This window comes from Macrobrachium rosenbergii, chromosome 40 (assembly GCF_040412425.1).
Source record: "Macrobrachium rosenbergii isolate ZJJX-2024 chromosome 40, ASM4041242v1, whole genome shotgun sequence".
In the NCBI taxonomy this organism is placed as follows: Eukaryota; Metazoa; Arthropoda; class Malacostraca; order Decapoda; family Palaemonidae; genus Macrobrachium; species Macrobrachium rosenbergii.
In genome coordinates this window covers 10,067,666-10,090,673 of record NC_089780.1, presented here as the reverse complement: position 1 = coordinate 10,090,673, position 23,008 = coordinate 10,067,666, and the positions used below count along the sequence as shown (strand labels likewise).

Genomic DNA, 23,008 nt, shown 5'->3' with positions numbered 1-23,008 from the left:
AGTAAGTTATTGTTGATGTATAAAACACATATACACACGGAGGCACGCTCAAACATACACATATACATGTGCATATATATATATATACATACACATACATGTGTGTGTGTGTTTAACCAATCAATATACTTATTATTATGAGCCTTTATCCGGAGGAAACAATACTCTCCATGCTACGAAGACTCTCTAGAAGTCTCTTTCAGGTCAGACGCACATGTATCTGTCGAATTCATGCGCACCGTCTTATCATTACGTTTTATCGGTTGCTGCTTTTTAGGTCGAAAAATATTCGGACTTATAGAGTCGACTGATCCCTTTTTCCAGACATCTATCTATTTTTCGAATCCTGCCACGGAAGGTGAAAGCTCCTTTCTTTATATTCTGTTTGGGTGTAGGCTCCCGGCGATAAGATTACCCAGAAAGATTGCGAGGAAGTTAAAAATTTGCATGAGCATTGTAGGTACTATAACACATATATATCAAGTAAGAATGACCTATATATATATATATATATATATATATATATATATATATATATATATATATATATATATATATATATATATATATATATATATATATATATATATATATATATATATATATATATATATATATATATATAATATATCAGTGAGTACTAGTGTATTGGTTAACAAATACACAAGCTGCTATCTTCATCACTATTAAAATGAAGTACTATCTCACCATGGATTTTATCATGAAAACTTCTTTGGATCATTTTTTCAAGTCAGTACCTTCAGCATTGGTGTATTTTTTTTTTTTTTTTTTTACAATTGTAGATAATTAGACGATATTTCATCAAATGGCTTATAGGCGTTCCTGGCTGTTTGAAAATTCACACAACTTTTACATCTTGTTTTTTTGCACGGAGATGGTATTTCGAACTCTGCAATAGAGGGTTACAAGGTTAATTTGGTAATGAGTTATTGTTAGGCTGCTCTCACACTAGCACCTACTCTTTAAGACAAAATTAAGAATTATTCCATGGACATTCTGTTAAGGAACACAAAACCGACTTGATATAATGTATGTGATCTTAATGCACATTTAAATGAATTTAAACTGGAAACATCTCCACGCAAAAAGTGTATATTTTTGTGGGATTGATTCAAGAAACGCGATTGCTGAAAACAAAAGTGTATATTTTTGTGGGACTGATCCGAGAAACGCGATTACTGAAAACAAATATCGTTCTTAGCCTGAGAGGTAATAAGCTGACAGATCTAAACGTTCGACAAATCTCTTTTGGGAAATGGCCAGAGGGGTAATGAATTTCGGTGCCGATTTCATGGGAATCTATAGGTTAAAGGTCAAGCCCCTTTGACCTTTGTAATCGGGTCATTTAAAAAAAAATAATACAAACTTAGGGACTTGGAGGCTTCTAAAAATACTATAGAGACGAGTTTCCTGTGCGAACCGAATTTTCCACGGGGAAATTATTTTGACTTTGGGGAAGGAAAGTGATACACCCAACATCGGTTTGTGGGATGGAATGTGTTTCTTTCTTCGTTTCAGCTACAAGAAGTGTTACGGTTTTGCTTGCTTGAAAGCCATTTTGTGGAGATATTACATATCTCATGGGTGATAGATTGTAAGTACAGGAGGAAGACTTGTATGTTAGCTTCACAAATTTAAGTATAAAATCCTTTAAGGCTTTGTGTAAAGGGGTTCATTTATACTGTCACTTTGTTTTTTTGTCGATATATATATATATATATATATATATATATATATATATATATATATATATATATATATATATATATATATATATAAATAAATGTATATTTTATATAATATATATATATATATTCATTGTTTCATTTTAAATTCTCTCTCTCTCTCTCTCTCTCTCTTTCTCTCTCTCTCTCTCTCTCTCTCTCTCTCTCTCTCTCTCTCTCTCTCTCTCAAAAGCAATTCCATTATTTCTCAGACAATGCACCTAATACTCGGCAATCGCAACCTTCCTTGAGCGGCCCCCCCCCCAAAAAAAAAATCCCTAAAAAAAAAATTATATAGAGGTAGGACAAAAAATGGCCAAGGCAGGCCCTCCTATAGATACTTTCATTGACGTCCCTGTTCCAAAACTACAGAGAAGTAGAGAAGCATTCAGGCGGAGGCCAATGTGACGATTGTCGCCGATTACGAAGTTGGCGATAAAACTTGACCGCCTCCGAAACTTTCGCCAGTTTATGTGCGAGTTGTTTCGGGGTTCCACCTTTTACATTTCTTTGATAACCTCTCGAGGGTCTACGAGGGGGAAAACAGAACCATCTGTTTTGGGTTTTAATCGGGCCATTCCGCTTCCGTTGCGTCGAGTAAGAGGCTTTAAAGAAGAGCGAATTAGGTTTATTCTTCGGGCGTTATTGCGCGGTACTCCGAAGCAGGTTCGGTCCATTGACTTTCACGTCGTTCATAATCGCTCTCTCTCTCTCTCTCTCTCTCTCTCTCTCTCTCTCTCTCTCTCTCTCTCTCTCTCTCTCTCTCTCTCTCAACAAAATGTAATGTATTTAATGTATTTGCTAAAATATGTGTAGTTAATTAAACTCTTGCCAATTCTCCATCGCAGTTGCTAAAATTATGAAAAGAATTCAACAGTGACGTAGACAATAATTACAGCAATGTGTGCAATAAATAAGAGGATTCTCTCTCTCTCTCTCTCTCTCTCTCTCTCTCTCTCTCTCTCTCTCTCTCTCTCTCTCTCTCTCTTTTAAAGAAAAGCACGGAAATGCGTTCTGCCTGCATGCATGTCGAGTTTATTTCTTGAAAAGTAAGATTTTACCTGCAAATCTATTGCAGTTCTTTGGCGCTAATGTTCAGAGCAAATGCAGCCGAATTCGATCATCCTCAGAATTGATGATGCATTTCTCTGTAATTGTCGCTTGCGCAAAAATCCTTTTTGGGGGAATAATCCCAGCTGGAATCGCCTTCTCTTTTCTCTTGGCCGAATTAGACAGAATGCAGAGCAGCGATACTAAATGAAATATGGGTTGCATTGACCGTGGAGTTTTATGGATTTGTGCATAATCCCGGAGAAATATAGGTCTGGGATTCGACTGACAAAGAGGCGTGGGGAGGAACGGCAGGTTGCGTCAGTAAAACTCGTCCTTTGTAATAGTTGATGGATTTCCTGTAACCCTCCTTTTGTACCGTACAGGGGAAGCCTTTATTTTTTTTTATTGTAATTGTTCATTGTTGTGTGGTTGCTTGTGAATGCAAGGGGTTGCAGGTCTCTCTCTCTCTCTCTCTCTCTCTCTCTCTTTTGTTGAGATATCTGAATTTAGTAAATGGAAATTTAAGGCTTTTCAACCCATAATCAACAATTTAATCGTTAAGCTGAAAATGGTCGGATATTTACTTTATTATTATTATTATTATTATTATTATTATTATTATTATTATTAGGAAAGGAGATCCTCTCATTGACATGTTTCATTAAAATCTTCTTCTTCTTCTTCTTCTTCTTCTTCTTCTTCTTCTTCTTCTTCTTCTTCTTCTTCTTCTTCTTCTTCTTCTTCTTCTTATTATTATTATTATTATTATTATTATTATTATTATTATTATTATTGTTATTATTATTATTATTATTATTATTATTATTATTATTATTATTATTATTATTATTATTATTATTATTATTATTATAAATAATGACTTCAGGAAAGATAAAGACTAGTTTTTGCTTTGTTCATGTAGGACCTCTAAGAATTGATAGCAAAGATTCAATGTACGAAACATAGCCCATGAATGACCTTCGAAATCTGCTCCAAAAGTTATAGTGCACATCCTCCCTCATCACCTATTGTGCATTGGCCATCGTCTTGCCTCGTTTTTTTTTTAATACAGATATGATTACCTAAGTTTTTAAAGCCTTCCTACATTCTCTGCATATGGCTAACCCCACCTATAAGTAAGCTCTCTTCATCCTTTAGTATTTTTTTTTCATTCCATTTTAATCTCTTTACGCACCCGAATGGATTCACTCAGATTTATTACACAATCATTCTTCTGTTTGTGTTAAGTGCCTTAATTTATCTTCCATATTCCTTAATCATTCTTCTGTTTATCTACCGTGAAGAAGTATGGACTCTCCAATCTTGTCTTTCGATCACGAAGTCAGTAGGTTTGCGAAACTTCCACGGTTTTATTATGGCAACCTGAATGATTTGTCTTGTTATTTTTTATTCAGTCAAATACAATTTTGGCCTCACGCTTTTAAATTTACTTGAGATCTCCATTCCATGCCTGTGTTTATATGTTAGTACTCATTGTTATGTATCTCCTTTGAAGTACAGTCTTTAATTTGAATCCAGTTAACGTACTTAGAACTTGGTATGCAAATATCTGCAAAGCCACAGACGCAAATGCATACACACAAACATATATATGTGTATATAAATAAATGTGTATATATACATATGCATAATACACATATTTTATATATATATACATATATATATATACATACATACATACACACATATATGTTTGTGTATGCATTTGTGTCTGTGACTTTGCAGATATTTGCATACCGGGCTCTAAGTACGGTAACTGGATTCAGAATAAGACTGCATTTCAAAGAATATACATAACAAAGAATACTAACCTCTGTACACAGATACGGAATAGAGATCTCAAGTAAAATTAAAAGAATAATACCAAAATTGTATCTGACTGTATAACAACTAACAAGACGTCTCATTCAGGTCGCCACAAGAAAAAAAAATTGTGGAAATTTTGCAAACCTACCGACCGCATGGTCGAAAGACAAGATTAGAGGGTGAATGCTTCTGCATGGTAGATAAATAGAGGTACTGAATACTCGCAGAAGATTGATTGCGGAATACGGAAGATAAATTGAGACGCTGAACACAAACACAAGAATGATTGTGGAATAAATCTGAGTGAATCCGTTCGGGTGCGTCAAGAGATTAAATGAAATATATATATATATATATATATATATATATATATATATATATATATATATATATATATATATATATATATATATATATATATATGTGTGTGTGTGTGTGTGTGTGTGTGTGTGTGTGTATGTATGTATGTATAGTTTGTGCACCTGTATGTCCATCCTTTCCCAGATGGTTGCACCTGGCCAACTGTAAATTGGCCCTCTTGCACAAATTTTCACCGGGAATCTGCAACTCTGCATTAGACCTTGCAAGGTCGGGACGGCCCCCGGGAAAATTTAGAATTAATAATTTTATATGACATTAACTCCTTCCTCGAATCCTTGAAATCGGAAGGACAGTGATCGTAGACTTAGATAAATTTACCTAAATATATATGTACAATTTAGGGAAAATAAAAACCCATGTGCCCGATTTTATTATTGAGGTTCATGTTGATCCAGTTTTTCATTTCTGAAACGATTTTTTAAATGGCAACTGTGACCCAACGCGCGCGTTTTTTTTTTTTTTTATTTTAGAGAGAGAGAGAGAGAGAGAGAGAGAGAGAGAGAGAGAGAGAGAGAGAGAGAGAGAGAGAGACGATCCATACTGTTTTGGGTGACGGGCATTTGAAACGGGAACTGGCGTTACAACTTTATCGGTTTCCACTGATGATTTGCCTACTGACACTCTCGTTTCCACTCTTTTTAATGAAAGAGTTCAGATCACAACGAGTGAATGACACAACATAACGATAAAGCTTATCGAAAAAATACGTAAACCGCTTTAACTGTCCCTTATTCTTTTCTTCTTATTCAGTAAGTATGGAATAGGTTTATTTCATTTACTCAATCGTATTATTGAATATATTATTCGTGGTATGTGCGGCCCTGTAGCCCAGTGCTTCAGACACTACTTGCTGTGAACGTAGTGGAAAATATAGTTTTTCTGTAGGGATCTAATAGTGTTGTGTTAGGCTAAATACACCTTTATTAAAAACCATTCTCGGCCATTTAAAGCTGCTTTCAGCCTGGGTAAGGCGCGGTATTTTACTAGCACACGCACCAGCAGCACACACACACATATATACTGTGTATATATATATATATATATATATATATTATATATATATATATATATATATATATATATATATATATATATATATATATATATATATATATATATAGTTATTACTGTAAGTAAGCTGAGATTAAGCTCCAATCATTTTGTAGCCTAAGGTTCCATTTTCAAAGGGGAAATATGGTAATTATGCATATATATATATATATATATATATATATATATATATATATATATATATATATATATATATATATATATATATGCACATATGTATAATTATATGGTGGGGTGTGAAACTTTATTGTACGTTACACAGAGTTACAGTGTCATACTCCGGTACAGTCAAATAAAATTACACTCCAGCCCAGTACACACAAACGCACATACATAACATATATATATATATATATATATATATATATATATATATATATATATGTATATATATATATATATATATATATATATATATATATATATATATATATATATATATATATATATATATATACATACATATACATACACATAATATGAGTTTGTGTGTTGGTGTGAAGTAAACTGTATTCCCTCTCTCCTTCCGTCGTATATACACACACCCGCATGTTTTAAAGAAAGATTCCATGTCGGTGTATCTTTTGTTAGTGGGGTTACCGTGTGTGGAAATGGTCTCCCGGGCCGAACCTTTATGCCGTCTGATCATCCCCAGAAATGGAAAGCTCCCATTCAGGATGACTTACTCGGGGAAACGCGGTCGTGTGGTATTGGTCAGTGTTGTATTACGGAATGGCATGAAACGACGGCGGGGTAGTGGGGCGGGGAGGGGGAGATGTTGTGGCTGTTAAGAGGGCTGTTTTTGTTTTAGGATATTAGGAAGGTGCGTATTTGTGACCTTGACAGATTTGGAGAGTCTGATTTTTTTTTTTTAAGTGGTTGTTAGAATAAATTTGAGATATTGTAGTGATAAGATTTTATTGAAATGTGAAGAATATTTTGGTGAATTATTATTATTATTATTGTTATTATTATTATTATTATTATTATTATTATTATTATTATTATTATTATTATTATTGATTAAATCTCTCTCTCTCTCTCTCTCTCTCTCTCTCTCTCTCTCTCTCTCTCTCTCTCTCTCTCTCATCATAGTTAATAATAAAGTGCAAAGGCCGAATGTTGTGTATAGAATCACACATAAAGTCATTAGTCTTCATCACCATCAGTAATATATTAATGAATACGACTATATACACCTGTATTCCCGTGAAGCAACGCATTTAGTGAGTAGAGGAAAATTTTTCCTTCGTCAATCTACTAATCGTTTTTTTTTTTCGTCCAGAGTAAATCGTTTTTTTCGTCCAAAGTAAAGATCCCATTAAACTTTCAGTATAAGTTAAGGTTGTTCTGTTGATAGCGAGTAGATTAAAGATTAACCTTAAATGACAGAATCTGGGCGGGACGTTGACTACCCACTATTTTGGTGATATTTTTTCCACCGTGTGTAGAGTTTATATGCGTAGATTTATACTGGTTTTTATAAAAGTATTTGCAAATTGTGCTCTAGTGTGTATGTATATATATATATATATATATATATATATATATGTATGTATATATATACTGTATATATATATATATATATATATATATATATATATATATATATAATATATATATATATATATATATATATATATATATATATATATATATATATATATATATATATATATATATATATATATATATATATATATATATATATATATATATATATATATATATATATATATATATATATATAGAAATTGATGGTTATGTAATATATTGCGTATATATATATATATATATATATATATATATATATATATATATATATATATATATATATATATATATATATATATATATATATGTATGTATGCTACGAGAAAATTATCCTACCTTTAATTTCGACATAGTGATAGGGTTTGAAATAGGCTGCGATCCCTTTTGTAAAGTAAAAATCTTGTTTATTTTCTTTGTAGAAAGTTGTGAAAATATGAACACAAAGAAATTAGACATTAAGTCTTAGAAATTTTGCTTTCAGACAAGGATGTAGGGACTTCACTTTGTCTACAGTTTTCCTCCCAAGTTATCCAAAAAATATCCAGGGGGCCAAACAAATGTGAAACAGCCACTTAGTTTTAGCTCGCGCCCTTACCTGGGCTTTTTCTTACTGTAGATTCTTCGAGACTTGTCGCAAATGCTCATGTTTTCTTTCATAAACTTGATTATTACGAAATTCATTTCTCGTTATAATGTGGTTCGGATTCCACAATAAGCTGTAGGTCCCGTTGCTGGGTAACCAATTGGTTCTTAACCACGTAAAATAAATCTAATCCTTCGGGCCAACCCTAGGAGAGCTGTTAATCAGCTCAGTGGTCTGGTTAAACTAAGGTATACTCGACTTATTCATTTCCTTAAGAGCTCATCGGCAGTAAGATTGCTGCAAAACGAAATCGCTGGTGCTTCAGTAATCATTTGATTATTTGTTGACGGTGTTGCAGTTCTGCGGTGGGTAAGAATAACCCCAAAATGTTGGTAAAAAAGTTAAGTATACCTTAGTTTAACCAGACCACTGAGCTGATTAACAGCTCTCCTAGGGCTGGCCCGAAGGATTAGACTTATTTTACCTGCCTAAGAACCAATTGGTTACCTAGCAACGGGACCTACAGCTTCTTGTGGAATCCAAACCACATTATAGCGAGAAATGAATTTCTATCACCAGAAATTAATTCCTCAAATTCTTCATTGGCCGGCCGGAGACTCGAACTCGGGCCTAGCAGAGTGGAAAGACAACAATGTATCATAGGAGGAAGTACAGTAGATCTCATCGCCTTAAGCCTTGTTAGACTGGACAGTATCAGATTCCTGGAACAGTATGGCAATGGGATTTTGATGGTTCCTCTGCCTTGCCTGATGAACACAATACGAGAGACGTGGCCTCCCAGAGGTATTAATCATAATCTTAAGGTCGACAGTCCGTTCCAGCACGCGCAGGCGTCTGTAGGCAATTTGCAAGACCAATTTGTTTCCAGAGGACAAAGAGCTAAGAAGTTGCAGGTAAAGAATTCTACTTACGGAAATTAGCTTTGGGATTTTAACAGCGGTGGTCGGGGACTGAGAATGTATGGTGTTTGGGTGGACACGTGCTGTGAAAATCGATGAACGGGCAAATAAGCAGGTGTTGTTAAGGTGAGATACAAATGGGGAGTAAACGTGATGTGAATAAGGATGGAGAAAGGAATTTGCGAAGTGGGAAATGAAAAAATAAAATTGGAGGAGTCTGCCACATATGATAAAACTGTCTAAAAAATTTTTTATTGTTTAACTGTGTCTATTCAATAGCGTATGTCTTAAAAGTGTCATGTTTAGAAATCCCGTTGCTGAGATTTAGGCTGTTCCCGTAATACTTTTTACCCAACATAAGAATGCAGGATAAAGGTTCCTGGATTCGAGTTCCGGGATGGTACGTAATGCCCCTAGGACGGTCCGTTATGTGTGTCGCTATTACATAGCTGTGTACTGATAATTTTTTTTCGTATGATAGTAAAATGTGTAGAAGGTTAATATATTTTTGAGTATATCTATAAAGACGTACACCCCCGTTATATATACATATATAAATATGTGTGTTTGTGTAAACATACATATATACATATATATTTATTTTTTATTTATAAGATCAGTTTTGCCTTGCACATGGCATTTGCGTTAATCTTCATTTTCAATTTCTCTCGTGCCTCGGCATCTTACAAACAGTCAAGAAGGGTAACTCAGAGAAAGCTTCCCAGTAACTATAGTATTTCTTTTTTTAAACAGTCTCTGTTTCATAGCTTTCGCGTGCTGTTTGATATTTCAACGTCAAACGAGCCGAAGGGTTCAGTCTACCTTGCGACTGGGATACTTTTATAATCACAAATCGGAAAACGCTCGAATGTAAAAATTCGCGAAATATTTTATGTCATTTGCTGCGAGGATGGGCTTTCCTGGTACGGCTTTTTTTTTTTTTTTTTTTTTACGAAAAACATGTTTTGAAGTTATGATTGCTTTGGTCACGACCAGTTATTTATTTATTTATTTATTTTTGTATGTCAGCGACATACCTTAGCGAATTTTTGGATTTCGGTTAATTTTTTTTTTTTGAGTTGTTGGCCTTTGTGCAAAAGATGGTTTTCTAGTCTTTTGAAACTGATGCTAACCTGAATGTATATCCAAATTATTATTATTATTATTATTATTATTATTATTATTATTATTATTATTATTATTATTATTATTATTATTATTATTTAAGAGGATGGCTGTATTGTGGGAATTTATCTTACACAGGATCTTTTCAAAGTTCCTGTATAGGATAAATTCGCATAATACAGCCATCCTTTTCAATAAGACCTGTTTAAGAGAGGGTCTATTTCCTTCACATATTATTATTATTATTATTATTATTATTATTATTATTATTATTATTTGCGGTGGTTAAGACGTGCACAGTCAGAGTCGTCCCTAGTTTTATTATTATTATTATTATTATTATTATTATTATTATTATTATTATTATTATTATTATTATTATTATTATTTGCGGTGGATAAGACTTGCACAGTCAGAGTGGGTCTCTAGTTTTATTTACTACACAAAGCGGAGCCAGTATAATAGACAGATGAATTAACACATACTGTCAGCCGCTCACGGAACACCAGACCACTGAAAGAAAAACGGAACTCTCATTCTCTTTTTCAACATAAGCTGCCTCGTAGTTCGACAATGGTCGCAGAAATTTTTTTACCATGCTCTCTCTCTCTCTCTCTCTCTCTCTCTCTTTTTTTTACGTGTCTGACAAACTTTTCCAAACGCTTTCAGTGAGACATAGTTAGCATTCTGTGTGTTAGGGTTAACGGAACTTTCGGTTTAGAATAATTAGTCTTTTCGTTTTGGCTTTATCTTAAATGATTTCGCGTGGAATATTATAGATTCTGCAGTGGGTAATGTTTCTACGGTTCGTGTAGCATTTAGAAATATCGACATTTAGACTGGCTTTACTCAGCGAACATTTTCATTCTGTCAGGCCACGCATTAAAGGTGACAGCGGTTGCATAGACGGTTTATATATATATATATATATATATATATATATATATATATATATATATATATATATATATATATATATATATATATATATATATATATATATATTGTATATATGTGTGTATGTATAACCTTACCTCCATATAATTACTCCTGTATTCCCTCATTTTCATCTTGGTTTATCCAAACCCAGATTAACTCAACTTCGGATTCTTCTCTAATCCTTCCTCCGTATCTTCGGCGATGCTTTCATTATTTATGTCTTTACGATATTCTTGATCTTTGTCATCGTTTTTACGATCGTCGGTAGAATATTCAGTTTCTATTTGAATTTTCCTTATTCTTGTACAACTATGCAAAATGAATGAGTTATGACGTATACGCTCACACTCACTAAACACTTGCACTTACTATACACTCACACTCAATAACATTAAACACTCACTGAACGCTCAACACTCACTAGGCACTCACTATACACTAAACACCCACTGAACACTCATAAAACACCAAACATTCAATAAATACTCACTGTACCCGAAACACACACTCAACCCTAAACATTCATTCAACACTAAACACTCACTAAACATTCACTAAGCACTCACTATACACTAAACATTCACTAGGTACTCACTGTACACTAAAACTCACTAAACCCTAAACGCTCATTAAACACTAAATACTCACTAAACCCTAAACACTCATTAAACCCCTAAACACCTAGGCTATACGCATGCACACATACATGTATATACCATAACTAATGTTCTTTTCTCTCTCTTCTCCAGGTAAGCAGACGTGTCTTTTTTTATGCTGAGCCGAAGGTAAGTTTGTTTGACCTTAATGCTTTAATCAGTGTGATTATTAGTAATTTCACAGACAGGTATAGTCTACTGAATGATAACTTTACGCCAAATTTAATTTTTTTATTGATACTCTGTAGTTTACGAAATTAGAAAGGCTTTCTAGAGGACCAGCCTCCACTTACTTGGCAAATGTGAGATTCAGATTTGAATACAACTCAGGTACTTAATTTTGATGCCAAGAAGACAGTCGAATGATTCATGGGATAGGACACTGGCAAATAAAAAACCTGATTGTTATAGTTAGCTGATCTGATGTTCATTAGTGACACCGAACCAAAAAGAAGCCATTTTAGGGAAATTAGCTTCTGAGAGTTCTGGAAAAAGTAAGTCGAAAGTGTGTGCATCTCTGAAGATAAGAGCATTATTATATTATTATTATTATTATTATTATTATTATTATTATTATTATTATTATTATTATTATTATTATTATTATTATTATTATTATTATTGGAGTAACAAACCCACAATTATGTATTGGTACAAATGTATTTAAAAATAAATCTATACACAGAGCTTCCGAACAGATTCCCGGAAGTTCTCTGTATAGATTTATTTTTAATCATGTTTGTACCCATACATAACTGTGGATTTGTTACTCCATGTCAAGACATGTTATTATTATTATTATTATTATTATTATTATTATTATTATTATTATTATTATTATCCATCGGAATATGAACATTGGACAATTATTGACTAATACTGATGTGCCGGAAAAGCGAATTATTAGAAGAAATGCTTTAAAATAAAGAATTTCTGCTGTAAGGAATACGCTGTTTATTCCATCGAAATATGAACACTGGACAATTTTTTACTAATATATTGATGTGCAGGAAAAGTGAATTATTAGCAGAGTTGAGAAAACTCGGTAAAAAATCAAATCGCAAAATGCAGCCATTTTACTCAATATTATTATTATTATTATTATTATTATTATTATTATTATTATTATTATTATTATTATTATTATTATCCATCGAAATATAAACATTGGACAATTATTGACTAATGTTGATGTACAGGAAAAGCGAATTATTCGAGTAATTGAGAAAACTGTATAAAATCAATTCGCAAAATGCAGCCATTTTATTCAATATTATTATTATTATTATTATTATTATTATTATTATTATTATTATTATTATTATTATTATTATTATTGTTGTTGTTGTTGTTGTTTTGTTGTTGTTGTTGTTGTTGCAAGCACCGATCGCTCATTAATTATTATACCACAGCCAGAATGCGCCTGATTAGTCATTAACTAATATTTGATTAATGTGATTAAAACTGCCATTCGAATCTTGACTTTTCATCGCATCTTAATGACCCATTGATTGCCCGCCCTTTGCCGAATCATCATGAATCATCATCGCCCCGAAAAGTTGTTCAGTGTTTAGATGATTAATCTCTCTCTCTCTCTCTCTCTCTCTCTCTCTCTCTCTCTCTCTCTCTCTCTCTCTCTCTCTCTCACAACACTTACGGTGATTTATTTCTGTTCGGTCCCGTAGACTGCCTCTATATCAAGGGTGGATGATTTATCGGTGTTTTGTGGGATTAACGGCCGTATGGCACCGTTCGTTTGCCCCTCTTTTAAGTCCGATTTTTGACTGCCGAGACAATCAACTTCCTCATTCCCGTGATTGTTGTTTTTGTTTTTGTTGTTTCTTCTGCTGATTGTTGTTTTGTTGTTGTTCTTGGTGTTGATGTTGCTTTTGTTAATGGTAATGACGGTGCAGTTTTTTTTGCGATTTATATGTAGCCTATTATTATTATTATTATTATTATTATTATTATTATTATTATTATTATCATTATTATCATTATTATTATTATTATTATTATTACTATTATTATTATTATTATTATATTTCCTCTACATCATATAGATATATGTGTCAGTAGTTATAAGAGAATAGGCAAATTTTGCTGTTCGGTAAGTGGAAATTCATGAAACTCAAAGATAACGTGCTCCAGTAGTCTCTCTCTCTCTCTCTCTCTCTCTCTCTCTCTCTCTCTCTCTCTCTCTCTCTCTCTCTCTCTCTCTCTCGTCGAAATATCCATTTTATTTTAGTTTTGCCTAAAGGTTATTTTTCGCTGAATTGTTTTGGAGGTAATTGTTTTTTGTTGAACATTATAGCTTTCCATGTTTAGAAAATTGTTGTCTTATATCTAAATATACCTTCATATTTGCATCAGAGGCCTCGGCTGTAGTTGGCTCTTGGATGGGTAACATATCCAGCTGTAGATTGATACCTGCATGGCCATTGCGGGATTTATTTATTTATTTTCATTTATTTATTTTTATTTATTTATTTTTTTTTCATTTTTATTTATTTATTTTTATTTATTTATTTTTATATATATATTTATTTATTTTTTTATTCATTTTTACCAGGTTCTTGAAAATGTTTTTCAAGACTTTGTCCGCATAAACATTAACAAAGATCATTCCTTCGGACGGGGAAAAAGGCTGGCAGCTGGAAAAATGATGAACGCTTGAAATGCTTCAAATCTTATTAGCTCGGCTTCTCTCTCTCTCTCTCTTATTATTTTCATATAGTCTCCTTCCTTCTGTTTTTCATTCCGTTTCGCATATTTAACCTTATTTGAAAAATTTTCTCTATCGTTCTTTTAGTTATCTTTCATTTTAGAGAGCGATCTGTCCTTTTGTGTGTTAGTTCGTATGCTTTTTTTTATTTTTAAAATTTTATTTCCACCTTTTTTTTTTAAGATGTGTCTACTAAAAAGGTCGGTGAGGTGCTTGTCATATGCTCCCAGAAGGAGACAGATTCACCTTTTCTTAAACATCTCTCATTCCCAATTTTTGTTATGAAGTTTAAGACATGAAACGAATTTTCGTGAATTATTTTTGTGCTTCGTAATGAATTTGTACCGTTTAATATATATCAAAGTTTATATGTTTATATATATATATATATGTATGGGTGATACGAATTATTTCCATGTGGGAATCATTTCACCGTTTTTGCACTTTTATATTGGATTGAATTATTTAACCTTTTTCCACTTTTACAAATGATCGAATTATCTAACGTTTTTCCTTATTATATTGGATTAATTTATTCAACCTTTTCCTCTCTTATATTGGATTGAATGATTTAACATTTTTCCCTCTTATGTTGAATTGATTCGTTGGTCATAATGAAAATTGCGTCATAATACTCATTGGTAGGGGGCGGAAGTGACGTATTATTTCCGGTAGCTGTTCCTACCAAGATTTAGTAATACTTCATTGGCCTGTATTATGCACTCTCTCTCTCTCTCTCTCTCTCTCATATCTGTAAAGGCGTGTAAGTGTGTGTGGAATATTTCAACGAGCTTCTTTTGTTTTCTCTTTTTTTATGAAACTCACTGCGCTGTTTCCTCATGGAATTGGTGCCGCCTTATCATTTCCTTTGTGTTCCACGACTTTCCTTTTTCTTTCTTTTCTTTCGAGTATATATTTTCTTGTTTGTTTTTAGCGACGGGGAATATTCATTTGGCGGTGATTCACGACACATTGGTTTTACGTATTGCTTTTTAAATTTAATATTTTTTTTTTATAAATTTAACATCTTTAAGATTGTAGCTAAAGCTGCAACCCATTTTATTCGTTCCTTGCGTATTATAATGTATTTTTCTATTCACTGATGTTATGAGAGAAGTAAATGAGTGTCACTTTTGGTGAAGTTCCAGTTTTGATTTAAGTATTGGTTAAAGATTCAGTCGTAATAAAAGTAAGTATAGCTTAGTTTTACCAGACCACTGAGCTGATTAACAGCTCTCCTAGGGCTGGCCCGAAGGATTAGAGTGATCAGGTTAATCTTAATTATCAGTTAGTTAAAGATTTATGTTAATCGTGAATAACTTAACCCTCATTCTCCGTCAAGTTTAATGAAAATCGGGCATTAAGTTTCAGTCTCAATTAAGATTAATATTAATCGATCGTCAAGTCGGGCTTCATTCTAGATTAGTGGAGATACAAACTAATCATAATTAAGGTAAATATCAGTCTCAGTTCACAAGAATCGGTTAGACTGGGCGCTGAGACTGACTCTGAGTTCCAGATGATCGAGAGTAATACCGCTAACGCGTCAAGGAAACCCTTCAGTCTCAATAGATCCTGATCATCATCGGCTAGTACCCCGCCATTCCTTTTACTGTACCTCCGTTCATATTCCCTTTCTTCCATCTTACTCTCGAATGGCATTAGTCGCCCCAGTGCTTGGCATGTGTGCCTAAAATCTATAAATCAATCAATCGGTAATCGTCTAGTAAATTGTAATTCTGGAAATACAGTAATAAAGGAGAAGTATGACGTCGAAAGTATTACTGAGCAAGAGTCCGTGAACTTCCTACGTGGGAGTTATTTTGAGATTTCCTCCGTGATCCGGAAAAATAAATGTCATGCATTTTTGAAGAAGGAAATCTGTTGTTGTTGTTGTGTAGGTGTATTTCGAGTTGGCCATTCACGGTACGGAGGTAATACGCTGTTTTTGATAATCATTCTTTCTTTCCACTGACACTTATTTTTATTTATTTATTTTTTTTTGATGGTTTATGTCCTCCCTTTGACTTCCAAATAGAAACAGTATGTCCTTCACATTAGTGTCCAAATGTCACTGTATATTTAAGAGGTCTCGGTCATAGTAAGTGTTATTCCGCACAGTATGTTTAGTATAGATGGAAATTTTGCCATTCTTGTATCATAGCGACGTAGGCTAGCGACACTGACGCTGACACTTTGTATGTATCATTTGAAAATGCAATTGTGAAAATACAACTGCAGCATACCCAGATCTGTCGTAGTTTTCTGCAGAAGCTGAAAAATAGTTCGAATGTTTGACAGGCTCTGTTTGCCATGGACTTGAGTAGGTCCCCCCCCAACACCCCACCCACCCACTCCCCAGCTGTCACGAACTTCAGGGAGTGACCTCCCCTGCCCCAACTTTTTGGTGGGCTGCGGAATGAGATCTGTGTACGCGGCAAACACGACATTTCAAGTATCACCTGTGATATTTCCAGCTCGAGTTTTGGTCTGAAGGTTAGCTGGTCTTGACCCAGTCACTCTGGCCGTTCGTGTCCTTTGAGTTTCGCTGCGTGTCAGATTTTGTAATACTCCTCTGGGGGTTTTCCTGAATGGTTGGGTAACTTATTCGGTTTCGGCTGCATCTGTTATTGTGTGTTTAGATATTTGCTACCATTTTTTTTTTAACGTCACGCTGATTGTTTCTTATTTATTTGCATAATCGTAAGTGTATCTCAGTCTCACATATCATTTCTGGTCATTATTTACCTTACCCTGTTTCATAATTCAAAAGGGATTGTCAGAAGTTTTACGTTAGATTTTTTAGCAACTACGTAATTAGTTAAGCGAGTGTTATTCATAACAAACATTTTTCTTGATCTGTTCTCTGAAGGTACTCAGCTCTGTCATTCTGTTATATAAACGAAACAGAGTAGAACCTATGAAGACTTTTAAAGAACGAACAGTGTAATGTATATTTAGTTAATGATATTGGCCACCTCTCTTTTGCTGTCTATATCTCGTTGCCTGTTTTTTTTTTTTAAAGAGAGGTTTACTTGTAATCGGCTTTCATTATTCCGTATGAGTAAAGCAGTAAATCGTATTTATAAACGTGTCTGGAAATAGAGCGAATTACTTTTTATTGTGGAGTTTAGTACATTTTTAGATGGGTTCGTAATTACGTTTTAATTCGCTCTACCTGTACTAATTTATGCCGTTTATCGGCATTTTGTGGACAGACAGATCATATTATTAGTATCTTTTATCTCTTGTCATTGTTTTATACGGTGCATAAATGATTCATATCTTTGGAAAATTAGATGTTTCAACTACGAAATGCCTTTTATTGGGTATAATTGAAAATGTTTTTGTTAAGAAGTAGTATGGTTTCTTCAAATCTCAAAGTACGTATATCAGTTATATGTATTATATATATATATATATATATATATATATATATATATATATATATTTATATATTTATATTTATATTTATAATTATTGTATATATGTATATATATATATACACACACACATATATATATATATATATATATATATATATATATATATATATATGTGTGTACATACACACATATACACATACATGCGTATTTCGCTTTTCAGATTTCCCTGGATCAGCTGTGTCCATTTGTATGCTGTTGGCAGTTGTTAATAGTGTATGTGTTGTGGGTTTTCATCAATTATTCTTCGTAGTTGGGAAATGTTAACAACGACCATTGCTGCATGAATTGACCATTGTTTTGTTTCTATTTTATTCCTTCGTTTTTTACACGGTCAGATACACAATCACACACACACACACATATATATATATATATATATATATATATATATATATATATATATATATATATATATATATATTACACTCACATATAGATATATATACGTCTGAATTACACTCCTCTTACCAACCTGTATTCCCCCATTCTCCCAACGTGACCAGACCACCTGAAAAGACTAATCTATTCTTTTACGCATTCTAATCTTTTTACCACTGCCATTTAACTCCAGGTTGCCAAACTTCACTTCCGCAATGGAGAATTGGCTTATATTCAATCATACATTCCCACCTCGGCTTCCATAGACTCTGCACACATCCTGTTAAGATCCTCGCTTCAACTATTCCAGGACTCACCTGATCTCTCATGCTAGCATTATGTCTTATATTTACTCCCTAATGCTTATACGAGTCACTTACTCCTAGATTTAAACCATCCGTATTAATATTCGTTTTCCCGTCTACTTGGTGTGTGTCAATTTAGTTTCATTACCGTACTCTTTCTCACATATAGTTTTAAGTTTCTTCTCTTTTTCTATTTTTTTTTTTCACAAATTTCTGTGATTTTCTTCGCTATCCCCAGTCCGTGAACTTTGTTCGTTCTTGTCATTTTCTTCATCTGACATTTTTCTTCGTTTCAGTTAAAATACTATGCAGCCACAGAGACGTGACAATTTTGTCTGAAACTCGCATTCGTGCAAAACCAATATCTCTTCTGTCTATACATGTTCTACCACATACTTTGCTTCCGTCATAAAAATCCTCATAATCTCTCTCAACAACATACCTGTACCATCCATTTAATAAGTGGTCTGGAACCACATCTGTCAAATAGTGTTTTCGCCGGACTTTCCATGAGAAAAAATGTTTTTAGCCTTTATCTGAGCGTTGCTTTATCGTTTGATTGAAAGTCTTGCGCACCTGCAGAGAAACAGATTCGTCTGAGTGTTGTAATGAAAGTGTTTTGTCAGCTTAAACAGTAAACTACTTGTAAACAGCTTTCATAGATCGTTGGAGGCATTAGCCCATATATATATATATGTATATGTATATATATATATATATATATATATATATATATATATATATATATATATATATATATATATATATATATATTTTATAAATATGTATATGTATATAATATACACAATACACAAATATATATATATAGATATAGATATATACAGTATATTTACACACGCTTATATTTTCGCCAATAAGCCGTTTCCTCCCAAACAGAGGTGCTTTCAAATATAAGCAAAACAATGGTCTGTGCTGCATCTATTCTCGAACTGCTTAATTAGGAATCTTTCAGTTTCAACATCCTGTGCAGAATATATCCACAGGTGTAGCCTCTTCCTTTTCTTAAAGAGAACAATATGCAGCAATGCCCCCCTCCCACACACCCCCCGCAACTCCACAAAACACCCCACTCTTGCTAGTGATCTTCCTGTTCTTAAATAAGTACCTTTCTCTTTTCTGTCCATCCAGCAATGTTACGGTGCCTTTCACTCATCCTTCCTCCTCGTGACGTATTCGAATATGGGATTTTTTTTAATTTAATTTTTTTTTTCACAATCCAGCAGCCTCCTTTCTCGCCTTAGGCCTAACATCTCAAAATTCCGATCCAGTCTTTTTAACCTTTGCTGACCTTCTTACCAAGTCTTTGTCCTATCACTGAATTTTTCACGTTATCACTCTTTATCCCCGGACATGTAATCAGCAAACAAATATTCCCTTCCATGTAGAAATATGCACTACAAAGGTTAACGTAGGTCATGAGACGGATCATAGTGGTTTGAGGTGGTTTGATCTTGGGGAGAGAACGAGAGGATGACGGGAGAAGAGGGAGGCCGCGGAATTGTGGGATAGATCGGGTGAAAACGTTACTTGAAAGGTAGAAATTTAACATCCGGGAAGTCTGAGAATGCTTGCGAGGCAGAAAGGACTTGGTCAGGACGGAGAAAGTGAAATTCATTAAAACTTTAATTGCGGTACCAGGCTTGTCTTTAGTAACTTTGTCACTCACTATCTGCTGCTCACAGAAAATATTATTGTCTTATTTTCATATACAGGTACATTTAGTTGTGTCGTAATGTAAAGTCCTTAGGTCGATTATTATTATTATTATTATTATTATTATTATTATTATTATTATTATTTATTCATTCTCTGTATATAGACGACGCATGGCCTCGACCATTCCAGAATAAACATCTTAAGAGGACAATGGCAGGTAACGGTACGGAACATCTGAAGCAGTATATCCATGGTAACGCCGCCATCTCCCCATGATTGCAATATAAACAAACACACACATATATATTATATATATATGTATATATACGTGTGTGTGTACCTATGTATATATGTGTGTTTAATATGCCGCCAGTCGAGTTCTGTTGCATTTACTATTCCATAGTTTTATTATTTAAAAAATCCAAATGTATTTAGTATCAGCATAGGTAGCCTTCTTGCTTTTAATAAGAACAGCAGCTGCCTTATGGAAGACAGGACTTCTGACTTAGCAACACAGTAGGAAAATGCGGAGGGAAAAAACAAACTGAACCTCCGAAATTCTGGCACCCTCTGAATAGGAACCAGCCCCCACCCTGCAACACCTGCCTTAAATAAATAAACTGACATTCAGTAAAATAAGTAAACTGACATTCAGTAAAATAAATAAACTGACATTCAGTAAAATAAATAAACTGACATTCAGTAAAATAAATAAATAAACTGACATTCAATAATCTAAATTTCACTGACTAACTTAATTTAATTCTTAAAAATATCCCTTGCAGAATCACCACTCCTTCATTTTATCTGTTATCCTTATTTCTCCTTATTTCTCCATTTCTGCTCATTCTTCAATTTCGTAGGCTAAACACTTTCTTCACAGGTACTTCCGGTCCTTCCACTTCACGCGGACCACCTGTTAGATCACGAGTTTTTCTTTATCCATTTCCGATAATGTTGGCTTTTTTTGGGGGAGGGCCAGATTTTCTTGGTATGATTCTGTTTGCATGTTGCTTCTTGGGTCGGCTGGAAAGTGTGTTTATATATAATATATATATATATATATATATATATATATATATATATATATATATATATATATATATATATATATAAAATGTACGTTATAGCGACAGATTTATTCCGGCAGCACTCACCTAATTTCCTCTTTCTGATTACACACCATTAGTTTCAGAGACGCCATCACTTTCCTCTGATACTGCTTTGGCAAGTTGATTGAATAAATGGCTTATATCTGAAAGATCTATTGTTAGGCGAGCATCACCCCCCCCCCCCACTCGGAGTGGCAGCCATCAGCGTTCCGAGAGGTATTGGTTTCCGTTATCTAAACTTGGGTTTTCCTGTGGCCAATCCCCCCTTAGGCTTCAGGAGAATATATATATATGTATACGAAAAGAGTAAAGTTTTTGATGACACTGACCTTTTGTTTGTAAAGGAAGCGATTGAAGAGCAGTGCTGCGTTTCTTTGGTGTTGGTTGGGATGACTTTCTTTGTATTTATAGATACATATACTGATTTATATATATATATATATATATATATATATATATATATATATATATATATATATATATATATATATATATATATATATATATATATATATTTGTGTGTGTGTGTTTGTGTATTAAATTGTGTGCACATTTATTAACAGTATAAAGAATTCTCTAGGTGATCTGACATGGAGAAGATTTTTTCCAGAAATGAATCGACATTACATGCTCATTCCAGTATAGAATCTTCACTTTATAGAAAATGACGTTATTGGTAACATTATTATTTATTATAAGTGTTACCGGTCACTTCGAAATAAATTGAATAGGAAATACCAGGATGGACTTAGGGAAAAATACCGCGTTTTAGAGTTCATGGCCTGAAAGATTGATTGGATTAGCTAATCCTTGAGTTGGCGACTTCCATATGATCTGTTAGTTCACGATGTAAGATGTTTGCAATGATAAAATCGTGTTGAAATCTTTATAACATATATATAAACAGAACTCATTACAAATAAGTCTGAGAGAGTTCTGTTCTGAGTGGAAGGTCTTGTTTTATATCAAACCATACCTTGCTTCATATAGGAGGAAATTTAACAAGGCCGGGGATGTGTGTGACCCTTCCAAGACATTCCGCAGTCTTTTATAAAGGCAATGATATAAAGGATTAAGCTCTTCACTTGAAATTAAAGGGTTAATTAATTTATTAACATAATATCATTACAATAAGAGAGTTGTATATTTTAGAGTTGTTTTTATCTTTTTGCTGACACAATACGATACATCTTTACGATTTTACGATTTGTGTTATATATATATATATATATATATATATATATATATATATATATATATATATATATATATATATATATATATATATATATATATATATATATATATATATATATATATGTATGTATTTATATATATGTGTGTATCTATATATATAGATATATAAAGATATTTATAGATGTATTTATGTATCAGATAATTTTTTATTGGTCTGACGATTCTGTTATATTGAGAAACTTGTAATAAACTTCTGCTTCTCAAAAAAGTCTTAGGGTATTTATTAGTTTCATTATGCAGATGATTGCAAGTAA

The 23,008-nt window shown here is 33.2% G+C and overlaps 1 protein-coding gene across 4 annotated transcripts in view; it reads left to right on the top strand.

The window, feature by feature from the left end:
• Positions 1-23,008, top strand: part of LOC136826111 (uncharacterized) — a 355,844-nt gene that overhangs the window by 116,307 nt on the left and 216,529 nt on the right. For 3 of the 4 annotated variants that reach the window (XM_067083088.1, XM_067083089.1, XM_067083087.1), the window contains one exon: positions 11,948-12,377. The exons of the other annotated variant lie outside the window; for it this stretch is intronic. In XM_067083088.1, the coding sequence (XP_066939189.1) occupies positions 11,948-12,115 (168 nt within the window). In that variant the 3' untranslated portion in view covers positions 12,116-12,377. Of the gene's footprint in view, positions 1-11,947; positions 12,378-23,008 lie in introns of those variants that run through there. 4 annotated transcript variants of the gene reach the window in all.